General features: G+C 42.8%; 1 protein-coding gene across 2 annotated transcripts in view; it reads left to right on the top strand.

The window, feature by feature from the left end:
- LOC310855405 (aldehyde dehydrogenase, mitochondrial-like) overlaps positions 1–4,811 on the top strand; it is a 46,313-nt gene extending 41,502 nt beyond the window's left edge. Inside the window, exons 19-22 of one of the 2 annotated variants that reach the window (XM_083760386.1) lie at positions 1,592–1,749; positions 1,941–2,055; positions 3,243–3,301; positions 3,605–4,811. In XM_083760386.1, the coding sequence (XP_083616512.1) occupies positions 1,592–1,749; positions 1,941–2,055; positions 3,243–3,275 (306 nt within the window). In that variant the 3' untranslated portion in view covers positions 3,276–3,301; positions 3,605–4,811. Of the gene's footprint in view, positions 1–1,591; positions 1,750–1,940; positions 2,056–3,242 lie in introns of both variants that reach the window. The other variant, XM_083760387.1, reaches the window with a different exon arrangement.
- Positions 4,812–13,549: the final 8,738 nt, after the last annotated feature.

Here is a 13,549-nt window from a genome sequence, read left to right as displayed (position 1 = left end):
TAGGCTGGAAGGAGTGTTCCTATATGTCGCCTGGCTCACTAGTCCCACTGGTCCGATGTGGACCATGCTGGCTCTTACTCCCGAGATAGGACCTCTTGAGTTGGCATAGGTAGTGAGGACAGTCTCCTGCACTGATGGTGGTTATAAGACCTCCACATGTTGCAAGACTGTCAGGCAGTCGTGTTCCTAAATGTATGTATGCTGGTCCCAAATGGACCTCCTGCTGGCTCCTAGGCCTGAGCTATAGGTGCTTAGGTATACAGAAGGGTCAGACCCACATAGTGGTGGTTATAAAACCTCCACGTGGTGCATGATTGTTTGTCAGGCAGACAGGAGAGTCGGTGTCTGGTTGTTAGCTGACCATTAATATTACTGGGGCCCCCAGTGACTGATCATTATGGCACAGAATATCCTCTCCCCTCTCCTCTAGAACAGCTACTGTAGTATGAAAATGCAAAAAGTGCAAAAAACACGAAATGAGGGGCGCCCACTGTATTTATATTGGCCACATGGCATCCTACGTTGTCATTTAGTGTGCCCTAAACAAACATTAAAGTCCATAGTCTTGGCTGCCATATGACTTAAAAAGCCATGCATTGGAAGTCAGCAATGCTTGTTTGTTGGATAGCAGCAGGGACACAGCGTGGAGGGAGGTTAGATTGGGATTCTATGGGGAGACCAAGACTGGAGCCCAGGGCTCAAGGTTATTGCCAGCAGTACCAAACACAAAGTAAATGTGAAATTAATTTTACACACACAACTACTACAGTCTTGGGAATAAGAAGATGTCTGTGACAAGCATAACAGAACCCTATCCATGCCACACTCCACCACCTGCCTATATACCAAGATACATGTGTGATAGCTCTGGACTGACTTGCACACCCTCTAGTCTCTAGGCCCATGAGGGGCCATTTCTCTCCAATGTATCCCCACTGAGGAGTCCATATTCCCCATAGACCAGACAAGTGGCCAATTGGTCCTACTGCCCACAGTTTGGGAACCACTATAAATCTCCTGAAAGCTTCAACCGAATGTGAATTTTGTATAGGTGATGAATTCACCAATCCTGGGCAGTACGGCATTATAGAAAAGGGTAATGTCCTATTACACTGTTATAACCTTATAACCAATTGCTTTAATATATCATTGTACTTGTAATTGCTTGACTATAATTTATATATGCTAATTGGATTCCTAGATAACCAAAACATAGGGTTAGACACCAAAATTACTTTTCTAGGATGAATAATGGAGGAGTAATGGTATTTTAAGAACTGGCGGCGGCCATCTTGAAAAAAACACATTTCGGGTGGTCAAACTTTGGTAAACTTTTAGTATGTTATGTAGGACACCTAATACTACACAAATCAGTTGAGAAACCTTGTTACAATTTCTTTTTGTTTAGGGTCAAACTATATTTTTACCCGCCTATATAGACTTTTGTAGATTAATTGGCAATTATTTTAGTAGTACTTGAGAGTGTAAACTAAACTTCTATTAGAGGATCGGAGTGTATTTGAGTAAATAAAGTATAGGCAATTGAACTCTGAGGTGGAGTGGAGTGTATGAAGGCCTCTACTGTCTGCAGATCTTTGGTCCAGTGATGCAGATCCTAAAGTTCAAGACATTGGAGGAGGTTGTGGAGAGAGCCAATGACAGTATATACGGCCTGGCAGCTGCTGTCTTCACCAAAGACCTCGACAAGGCTCACTACATCTCTAATACTCTCCGTGCTGGAACTGTCTGGTAAATTTCACCACCACCACTACTACTTTGTAGACTTGATTGAACAACAAACAACATGGAATTCAAAACCTGCCGTCCTTAGTTTGGACATGTCTTTATATTGTGCAAAGTATGGCTTATGGAAAATCTGTAAAACATTCAATAACTTTTTTAGAGTACTTGTAATTATGTACATGTCTGTCTGTGTGCAGGATTAACTGCTATGACGTATTTGGGGCCCAGGCTCCGTTTGGAGGTTATAAGGCCTCAGGAAACGGCAGAGAGCTGGGGGAGTATGGCTTGACCAACTACACTGAGGTCAAAACGGTAAATATGAACGTCACATTTATTTGGGAACTGTCCAGTTAATTTGTTCAGTTGTGTGCCAACAAAATGCTTCTTAAAATCTGCTTGACTTCTGATTTCCACGTATGTCTACTCTACGTCCTAGAGTATCCATGTCCTCTACGAGCATAGACATGGTAACGCCCCGCCTGCCTCTGATTGGCCTACCGATACTGTCAGACTTTCCTCCAAGGTGGATAGCATAGCTACTGTATATGCTGGATGGTCTGCCGCGAGGTTACTCCGTGGTGGGAAATAAAAATACAAGTACGATATAATACAGGAGAATGACAGCTTGGCACGCACGACAGTAACTTTTATGTTTTGTAGAAGAGGCAAACTAATAGTTTATGCAGTTTATTTTGCATGTGTACAGTGTAAACTTGAAACATTATTGTACTGTAAAAAGGTCTCTTTAACCTTGATCTTTTGAACAGTATGGTGAGACCATTGGGGCAATACGGGCAGTGTCTGTAGCCGGTAGGCCAATCGGAGGCAGGCGGGGCGTTACGATGTCTATGCTCGGACGTAGAATAGCTATATGCCATAGTTCCTGTACTTGATGGACACTTACTATTTGCTTGTTTATAAAGTACTTCTATTATTAGTATTGCCTTCTATTCTTGATTGATTAATGAATTACTTAACGGATTGGAGAATTACATTTATTTTTCTGGAAACTAATTGGATCTTACAAATGTGAGTTTACGTAATCTACCAATAAATAGACCATATGGCAAAAAAAGGATGTCTGCTCATCGTGGCTATCATTGCGCTAGTGTTGCGTTTTCTGTTAGTATAGTGACTTGTGAAATAACGTTAATAGTTTAGTTTTTTCGATCATCAACAAAATTCATAAACCTTATACTGTACATCCAAATTTCTTTCTGGTTGATCGAAATGGCTTAGGCTGAAGCTCACATGTTGTTGGAACTTAAGTTGTGATTGTTTTAAAACCACGGTTTTGAAAGCAAAATAATGTAAGGCAGGGTGAGTATACAATGCAAAGGGATTTTATATCAAACTAAAAGGAAAATAAGCACGAGCTGAGTGGCTATGTGCACATGTATGCACGTGACGTCATTAAAATACAGCCCTACTAGTAAAAAAAAATCCACAGCACACCACTGGTTATTGCTGACATTTCCATATCATGTTTTGTCTTGCAGGTGACCATCAAGGTGCCTCAGAAGAACTCCTAAACAACACCCTTGGAACCATTGAACTGACTCCTTCAAAACCGCTCTCAAAGGGCACCTACGGATGGCTGCAATTCGAAACTGGCCTCTGTAAAATCTGAAACCCCCCCCCCCCCATTTTCCCTCACTGTATATTGTATCTTTTCCCTTTTTTGTATGTCTTTAAATGTTTTGATGAATTGAACAATGTGGACCCTGTTGTAAACAAGTGTAATGCTTAATTGGGTCGTCCACTCACAGTTGACAGTCTTTGTATTGAGTTTGTGCTTAAAATGTACTGTAAATTCTACAAACTGTTAATAAATATTTCAATCAATCAATCAATCAATCAATCCTCAACCCAGGAAGCAGCTGAGAGCAGAAACGGCCAATTCCGTTTGTTTTTAGTCCTTTCTGGTAGGAGGCAAATCATCTGACTCTATTTTGTGTCCCAAACCGGCTTTATCTCAAACAGGAAACCTCGTAACCAGTTTATTGTCATTGCATACGGTACTTTTAGCTATGCAGTTTTACTTGAATACACATTGTGTTGCCTTTGAAATGTGCTATATGGTGTTTTTCTACGTCGGCCTGTGAACTTTGAGATTACTGAATTTTGGGCAATAAAAGCATTTTCAGACATGATGCTTGGACCTCTTCTGTTGTGACGGCAGGTGTCACTTGTGATAATGTAATGAACCGCATTGTGCATTGTGATGCAACAACCAGGTGGCCATGCAAAGTACTGCAGTGCTTATTGAACTATTTGGCTTCAGCACTCCTTTGATTTGTTTCTCCTTAGTTATTTAGTACATTAAAACGAGAGAACCAGAGCTGGATATGATGGGTGAGATAATCTGCCTTTGAATATAACCACAAAGAAATGGGAGAGTTGAAATTGCATTTTGAGCACATTTAACTGGCCATACCATTTTAATTCTTTTTTTTGTTTTGTTTTAATGTTCACATAAGTATTGCCTTGCCTTCTATTCTTGATTGAATTTAACAGATTGGAGAATTGCAGTACATTTCAAGCAGTCTACGTCCACACTAATTATCCTAGCTGGCCTAGCTGTCAGGACAGCTAGGCCTTTTCGGTGAGGCGTCAGAATAAATAATGGACTTGGACTGTTGGTCTCAACTGCTTAAAAATAACTTAAACATATTGCATCTAAATCTCACTGGAAATCAATGAAATTTGCATTAGTCACTCCATACCTATTCCTACATGAACCTAGGCTGACGCTCAGTCTGAATTTTCATTTTGTTTCACTTCATCGTTCATGAATCGCCAGGACCTATTTTTCTTTTTTGAAGGTAGCGATTCAGGGCTGGAGCCAGCTAGGCTAACATGACACCCCCACCCACCCCTTGTATATTTTCCCCCTTTTTACCTCCTTGATTTCCTGTTTTGTGGCTATATAGAAGTGTATATTTGTACGTCTCTAAATGTTATGATAAATTGAAAATGTTGGACCCTCTTGTAAACTAGTGTAATACTTTATGTTGTCTACTCACAGTTGACAGTTTTTGTATTTAGTTAATAAATGACTTGTTAAATACTACAGCCAGGGTGTACTGCAAAAACTGAGGTGTAATGTGTGAAACACTGCCACCTCCTGTCCATAAGTATTACTACAATACAATAACTAGCTGACTATTTTACACATTGGTAACAGTAGCTGCTGTGTACCTGTTTTTAAGGGGTGCTATACAGGTTTAATGTTTTGTTTTAAAAACGCCATTGACAATGAAGGGAAAGTTTACGTCATCTTGTCCCTAACGCAAACATGAAATGCCATTAACAATAAAGAGAATTTGTTTTGTCTGTTTGTTTTACATCACCTAATCAACATGAGTTAGACTTTAATATATTAGTGCCCCTCACTTCATACGGGTGTGATTTTCTTTTTACTTTGACCCTCAATGATTGCGAACGCAGTGAGCCACTTACTATGACAGCAGGGGCTGAGTGTCTGTGTGTGTGTGTGTCACGCTGTGTGGTGTCACGCTGTTACACCACCGGCCCGCCACCAGAGGGCGCAGCTGTGGCACGCACGCACGCACGCACACACACACACACACACACACACACACAGGGCGCAGCTGTAGCACACACACACACAACCACACACACACGAGCTGCGTTCGCTTCACGCGTTTGCGCGTCTTACTTGTAATCTGACTGCACTCACCTATAGTAACAGGTGACTGTTACAAGTCTGTTCTGTCATTGGATGAGCTCTTCAGATGATGTGACACAAATGGAAATGAATGAATTAAGTACCTAATGAATGTATTATGAGTTACATTTAAACACAGGACACAAGTGTGTCTTTTTTAGGTGTGAGTGAGGCCTTATACAGGACCTGTGGCTCACATAGACAGTGTTATGCTGCTGCACCTTCGTCTAGGGTGAAGGTAAACAACACAATGTGAGAGGAGACAGGGTTGACTGCCACCGACATCAAGAACTCCCGGCCAAAAAGCTTGTACTGTGGGAACCAACACACGGGCATCGATCGAGAGGACGTCCCACACCTACCTACGTGGACGTACTAAAGAAAGATACTGGTGCGGAAAGCACAAAGGAGCTGGCCAGATGTATGGAGAACCGAGATGACTGGAGACGCCGATGGAGGGCTCGTCTGAGGACGACGTAGAGAGAGAGAGAGCCACAGCCCCTACCGTATGGCATACTATAGCACGCAGTTTTTCATCATTTTTGAGGATTAAAAAAAAAAAAACATGGGTTATACACTGACACGAAAGATCGTATTCAGGGCGGAGTCACCACCCCCAGGGTAAGTTGTGATTTGCTCTCGTTCACTGCAATGCAATTTGCGGCATTTCCAAAACAATATTGCGCAGAGTAGCGATTATCAAACTTATTTGCAATGCCATACGTTGAAAGATCTGTTGCCCGTGGACAAGGCACGTTACCTCCGCAAGTTAGATATTATCGGCATAGATGTTTGTCCGTATGTGATTAAGGATTGGAAAAAGTTGCATTGGCAGCCATAGAAAATTCTGCCCAGGGTAAAAAAACGGATGTGACGTTTTTGGGCGTTCCTGTCTTGTTTCGTGTCAGTGTATAGCCCATCGTTTTTTGGAATTTTTTAATGTTTTTTTTTATCCTCGTTTTTCATCATTTTTGACCATGGGCTATAGCCCATACCGTACGGCATACTATAGCACGCCGTTTTTCTAAATGGGTATAACATGGGTTATAGCCCATCGTTTTTTTTATTTTTGAAAAAAAAATTAACCTAGTTCTGGGTGCCTGCCATGCAATGGCAGAAACACAGGTTGAAATCCGCAACACATACTTAATCGCAATAATAATCAAGACACGAAACTTTGACGTCTATGGCCGGCCGCACGGTTTACCAAAGCCCCACAATATATACATCGAAACGTGCGGCTCGGCCGGGAATGGTGTGCTTGTGCTTTTCTTTCCGTTTCGGGTTACCGTGCCGACGTAATTCGCAATAAACAAGGCGAAAAATGCCCCATGCAAAGTCAAACTTTTACGTCTATGGCCGGCCGCACGGTTTACCAAAGCCCCACAATATATACATCGAAACGTGCGGCTCGGCCGGGAATGGTGTGCTTGTGCTTTTCTTTCCGTTTCGGGTTACCGTGCCGACGTAATTCGCAATAAACAAGGCGAAAAATGCCCCATGCAAAGTCAATGGGGAAACGCAGGTAAAAACAGAAAACGACACGTTACTTTGGAGCCACATTACTCTGGCATACTGTTACGTAGAAACACGATTTAAACCTCAAACAGCACATGAGGCCATCGACTTTGTTGTGGTTCAGACGGAATTCAAATACGTTGCACGGTTTGCCCGTTATCGCAGTTCAAAGTGTGTGTGGTCTGAGCAAAAATCTCGACTCAGTGTCGCACGGCCAGAGAGAAAGCGGGTCAGAGGGAGAAGCCAATGTGAAAACTGTAGCGAAATTCTCCGAACAAATCGTCCTCACGGCCAAAATATTCACTTTACACGCATGGGTTTCGGTAATTTTGTAGCCACACTCGTCCTCTTTCACCCAATGTCACAACCACAGCCCAGATTCATACGGTACGTGAACTACAGCCCTGAAAGTGACAGGTGTACCATCATAATGTGTCATAGAACTTCATGTTAACTGCTTGAATGAGTCAGCAATTTTTTCATCACAAACACAATTTCTTAACTCGCTCTTATAACCACGTTTTTTATCGTACCAATACCACGATCGCACACGGCGTACCTTAATGTCTCGGGTCACTCACGGCGAAAACAAAAATCGCATTCGACTTTTACTTTTTGCTCTAGAGCAATTTGTTCGGACCGTATGTCTGAACAAATTCTCTCATTGAGTCAGTGTGTTTTTTACTTTCAATAGTGGGTGCATTTGCATAGCGTAGCCCAGCTGAAAATGATACATTGTTAATGATTCAAGGTGAAGTTGACCACCTCTCACACACGCACGCACACGAACGCACACGCACGCACATGCACACATGTGCACGCACGCACACACACACACACACATTGAAAGTCAATGGAGACAATTGGGGTTAACACGTAACTCTGTCATTTCTCAACCGTTTCAGATGCGGGGTGGCTCGCCAGAACCGGGTTGCCCCCCTGAGCGCACACACACACACGCGCACGCGCACGCACACACACAAACCCTGTCTTCCTATTGGCTGGCCTTTACACAGCTCCAACTATTGTTTACAACATGCTACAGCCTCAAACTTTGATACATGGACGTAGACCATCAAGAGGAACAAGCTGTAATGGCTTAATTGCTTAAGCCCCACCCCTCTGTATTCCTATTGGCTGGCCTTTACACAGCTATAACTTTTGTTTGCAACATGCTACAGTCTTGAAACTTGCTCCATGCACTTAGACCAAGTTGACCACCTCTCGCGCACACGCGAACGCATGTGCACGCACACACACACACATTGAAAGTCAATGGAGAAAATCGGGGAAACACGTAACTCTGTCATTTCTCGACCGTTTCAGAAGCAGGGCGGCTCGCCGGAACCGGGCCGCCCCCCTGAACGAAACCAAATGGACCCTTACAGCTCAGACATCTTAGCATTAGCATGTTAGCATGATAGCATTAGCATGTTAGCATGTTAGCATTAGCATGTTAGCATTAGCATGTTAGCATAATCTATCTACAGAGAGAGAGAAAGAGAGAGAGAGAGACATCAGTATGTGATATAGTAACAATGTCATCAATCAAACAGAGTTATTGTCCCGCTTGAGTAAAAGATTAACTAAAATAAAAATAAAGTAAACCGCTACATTTTATAGTTATAGACTATAGGGCATTTCAAATGAATGAAAGAATGAAGGCATCAGGCATCAGGCTTATTGGTAGAGAATATGTCCCGATAGTGATACTGTATCGGATCGGATCGGCCCTGGAACTACATATTTTCAGATGGGGGGCGGTCGGCGGAGGCATATTAAATATAATTTGTGGGGTCCTTGACATGGAATATTGAGCACCACTGGCACTGATACAGAAACTTTTTTTTAAAATTCATTTTAGGCTCTCAAGAGGTATATATATAAAAAAAAAAATCATCCCACGATTTTTGTAACCCATTTTACACCCCTGTGTCAATCATCTAATGTGATCCTGGGCTCTACACACCCTCCGCCAACCTAGTCCCCATATATGGGGGACAAGGGGAGAGCAACGGACTTGAACTCATGCTTCCTTCATGCCTGAGTGTCCAGGTTGCTCCTTTACACCTGACAGGGGGGAGTTTCCCTGGTTGGACGTAGCGCGTGGAAGGAACACGTTATTCCAATCAGTTCCTTTCCCCTCCATCAGGCGCTCCGGCTGGCCAGGGGGAGGCAGTTTAGAGACCAGGATTAGGCCTACTGCATGTTTTTTGTGAGGGTACCTACCCTAGGGGACACGGGGAGAACATGTGAGGGTACCTACCCTATAGGGGACACGGGGAGAACATGTGAGGGTACCTACCCTAGGGGACACGGGAAGAACATGTGAGGGTACCTACCCTATAGGGGACACGGGGAGAACATGTGAGGGTACCTACCCTAGGCCTAGGGGACACGGGGAGAACATGTGAGGGTACCCACCTTAGGGGACACGGGGAGAACATGTGAGGGCACCTACCCTAGGGGACACGGGGAGAACATGCAAACTCCACACAGACGTGTTGGACGTAGCGCGTGGAAGGAACACGTTATTCCAACCAGTTCCTTTCCCCGCTCTCAAGAGGTAATAATTAATTATTGTTAAACATCTGCATTACTGGCCCAGGCGGTGGGTAATCCAGTCGCAGTGTGCCGCGGGTTCGACTCCCGAGCCCGACACGGCCTTTACTGTATGTCTTCCCCCCCCCCCATCTCTCTCCCGTTTCCTGTCAGCCTACTGTCTGTCCCTTCAAAAACCAATAAAAGGCGTAAGCCGCAAAAAAATATCTTAAAAAAAACAAAACAAACAAACATCTGCATTACTTAATTTACACGAAGTTTACCCATTTAGACACATCATCACAGCATGGAATTGTAGACAACGTCTTATCCAATGACAACTCATTCGTGTTGGTGGCCAATATATTGATTGATTGATTGAAGTATTTATTAACAGTTTGCAGAATTATTTCAAGCACAACTCAATACAAACTGTGAGTGGACGACCAAGAAAGCACTAGACTTGTTTACCTTATTGTTCAATTCATCATAACATTTAGAGACATAGGCCTACAAATATACACTTCTAGAGAGAGAGAGAGAGAGAGAGAGAGAGAGAGAGAGAGAGAGAGAGAGAGAGAGAGAGAGAGAGAGAGAGAGAGAGAGAGAGAGAGAGAGAGAGAGAGCAGGTGAAACTACATGTTTAAAGTCGTTTGTCATGGACAGACTGGGAAACCGACGTGTTGCTGCCATCTAGTGTTCACCAGCAGACTGCATGTGTCTGAAGATTATTATGGATCTGCAGCAGTTCTTGACAAACCTTTTCATATTATATCATTTGTGGGTCCTTGTCTGTCTGTCTGTCTGTTGTGTGCGTGCGTGCGTGCGTGCGTGTGTGCGCGCGCATGCGTGCAGCTTGCAAATCCACACAGCTGTGAACCATTCACTCTGACGGATCAAATAGTAATCTCAGCAAGGCAGATGGCTTCTTGGTTAGAGTGGGTGACAATATTATCACACGAAAAGATCAAATTACCTACCTAGGTTCCATCCTGGAGGCCAATCTTTCCGGTGATAAGATGGCCACCAACGTAATCAAAAAAGTCAATCAAAGAACAAGATTCCTTTACAGGATCTCCTCACTGGTCAGCAAAAACACCTTGAAGACCTTAACAGGAGCCCTCGTACAAGGTTTCTTTGACTATGCATCCACCTCTTGGTACCACAGCACCTCAAAGGCCCTTAAAACAAGGCTCCAGACCTCCCAAAACAAACTGGTCAGGCTCCTACTTGGCCTCACCCCCCGAACCCACCTCACCCCTGCCCACTTTGACAGGCTGGGATGGCTTAGGGTCGTCGACAGAGTACAGCATCTTGCAATGGGTCTGGTCCACAAGATTCGATACACCACCAAGATACCCATGTACCTGTCTAAATACTTCCTTAATGTAAACGAAGTCCACACCCACAACACCAGAGGGAGTGCAACAAACCATGTACAACCCAGATTCGGCACGAACAAGGGACTAAATTATTTTCGCTCCTATGCCACCAAAATGTGGAACGCCCTACCAACAGTCATTAAGACATGTGAATCCCTTGACTCCTTCAAAACCGCTCTCAAAGGGCACCTACGGATGGCTGCAATTCGAAACTGGCCTCTGTAAAATCTGAATCCCCCCCACCCCCCCCCCACCCCATTTTCCCTCACTGTATATTGTATCTTTTCCCTTTTTTGCTTCCCATATGATGAATTTAGCTACATAGAAATGTCTATTTGTATGTCTCTAAATGTTTGTATGTCTTTAAATGTTTTGATGAATTGAACAATGTGGACCCTGTTGTAAACAAGTGTAATGCTTAATTGGGTCGTCCACTCACAGTTGACAGTCTTTGTATTGAGTTTGTGCTTAAAATGTACTGTAAATTCTACAAACTGTTAATAAATATTTCAATCAATCAATCAAAATGACCGACGGTCTAGATCCGGATACAGTAGGCGGGGCTTATGATTTAAAATGGAGCCGCACGCGGTGCATAGCAGAGTGTTTGGGGAATAGCTGCAACAAGGTGAGGTTTGTTTGAGAACCGCATGGTTTTTAGCCAACGTTAACGCTGTTATTGTTTAAACATTAGTGTTGCTAGAAGAACTGTTGGTTGTTTATTTGTGACTCTAAAAGGACAACAATATGAGGAATTTGTTGGTACTTTTTGAGACGCAAACAAATAAACAAACAGGTGGAAGTACTGTGGACAATATATTGTACTTTTATATTCTATTATTTGGACACTTTACTAGTTTTGTAGATTTGGATTATTTAAAAATATATATCCTTTTGGCTACATTGCAATTTACCACTGGGCTACAACCACATTTTGACCATTTGGAAGTAGCTGATCTACAATCTCACAGTGCATTGTGATGCAATGCATTGTGATGCAATGCATTGTGAAATTGTAGATCTGCTATATTCAGATTTCTTTCTTTCTTTCAAACATTTGAAATGGGACATTTCTGCGTAATGAGCTACATTTGGTCATTTTTTAAGTGCATTTTGATGCCATACCCTTTTACTTTAGTACATAATGGTAACACAAATTGTAACTGGCTCAGACACATTCATAAGATTAAACTAAATGTCTCTGCTGGATGGAAAACTCAAATGTACAAACGTACACATGCATTCATACAAAAGTAGCAGATCTACAAGCTCATTTCTACCATGCAGAGCAACTTGATTTCAACTTTAAAGGGCCACTTCACCCCTTTTGCAACCAGATCTTATTTGAATGATTTTTGAGACAAACACTTTCCTGGGGTTATGTGTTTTTTATTTATTTTATATTTTAGTATTTCAAAGTGTCCATGGACTCCATGATGTCATGGACACTGGGCTCACTTCCTTCCTGAACTACAATTCCCACAATGCTTTGGTCCACTGCTCCTCCTTGTGGATAGGGGGAGGGCTGTCTTACTGAGACAACATGTAGTCCAGGAAGGAAGTGAGCCCAGTGTCCATGACATCATGTACTCTTTGAAATACTAAAATATCTAAACACATATAAATCCCAGGAAAGTGTTTTTTGTCTCCCAAACATCATTAAAATAAGATCTGGTTGCAAAAGAAAAATGCAAGAATTTCCTAAAGATGTATTTTCTACAATGTATAAAATCTGGATAAAGAGTAATGTTGGCTTATGTTTGTGTCTTACAGGTTGATCATGTGACCTTGGTGTCATGCGGTGACCTTGGATGCAGTCATCAGGAGATGGCTGGTATTGGTAATAGAGTGTCTACTCGGCTGGGCTGAAACGAATAACGGTGTCAACGAACGCTCCCTGAGATTACGAGGCGTACGGTGCTCGGGACGTATTGTGCCATACAACCTACGCGGCTCTATTAATACCGGCCATCTTCAACCGAGCGACGTAAGGCCCCCCACGGTATGTACCTGGATTACATGTGGCTGTAGTAGAAACTAGGGCTGTGTCACCATTACAACATGTTAAGTTGACCATTCATTGTCATACAAAGGATTGCAATTAATAATTGTGTTTGCTGTTGAACATATGAATACGAAGTTTCCTTTTTAGCTTTTAGGCTTCATAAAAGAAATGGTTGCACAAGGCAGATTATAGCCCTAGAATGTGTGTAATAATGGTGACACAGCCCTGTCAGTGACTGTTATGACTTCCAAAATGTCATCCTTTAAGCCGACAACTAATTTTCTTTTCCCCTGCCATTTCAGAAAGTGAAGCTGACTGGAGGTGTGAACTCTATGCTGTTGCCACTGCTGGGTGAACTCTATGCTGTTGCCACTGCTGGCTGCTGTTAGCAGTGACGGTTAGTTAACCGTCTGTTTCCTGCTGCTTGTTTAAGTGGGCTACATGCTACCATACCGTAGGTTGTCTTTCGCGCCATGTATAGTTTCACTTAATTTGTGTGTGTGTATAATGCCAGTCCACATCACCGTTATGTGATGTTTGTGGAGGGCCTGGAGGCATGTGATTTAATTATCGTTTAACATAATTTACTGTCCACATCCACATCACATATGTATGTTCTCTTGTGTCTCCTTTCTCTTCTCTATTCTTTGGATTTAATAAAGTTATTTA

This window comes from Protomyctophum parallelum, assembly GCF_964188405.1.
Source record: "Protomyctophum parallelum genome assembly, chromosome: 3".
In the NCBI taxonomy this organism is placed as follows: Eukaryota; Metazoa; Chordata; class Actinopteri; order Myctophiformes; family Myctophidae; genus Protomyctophum; species Protomyctophum parallelum.
Note: the sequence above shows the minus strand (reverse complement) of the source record. Positions and strands in the feature narration are given on the sequence as shown.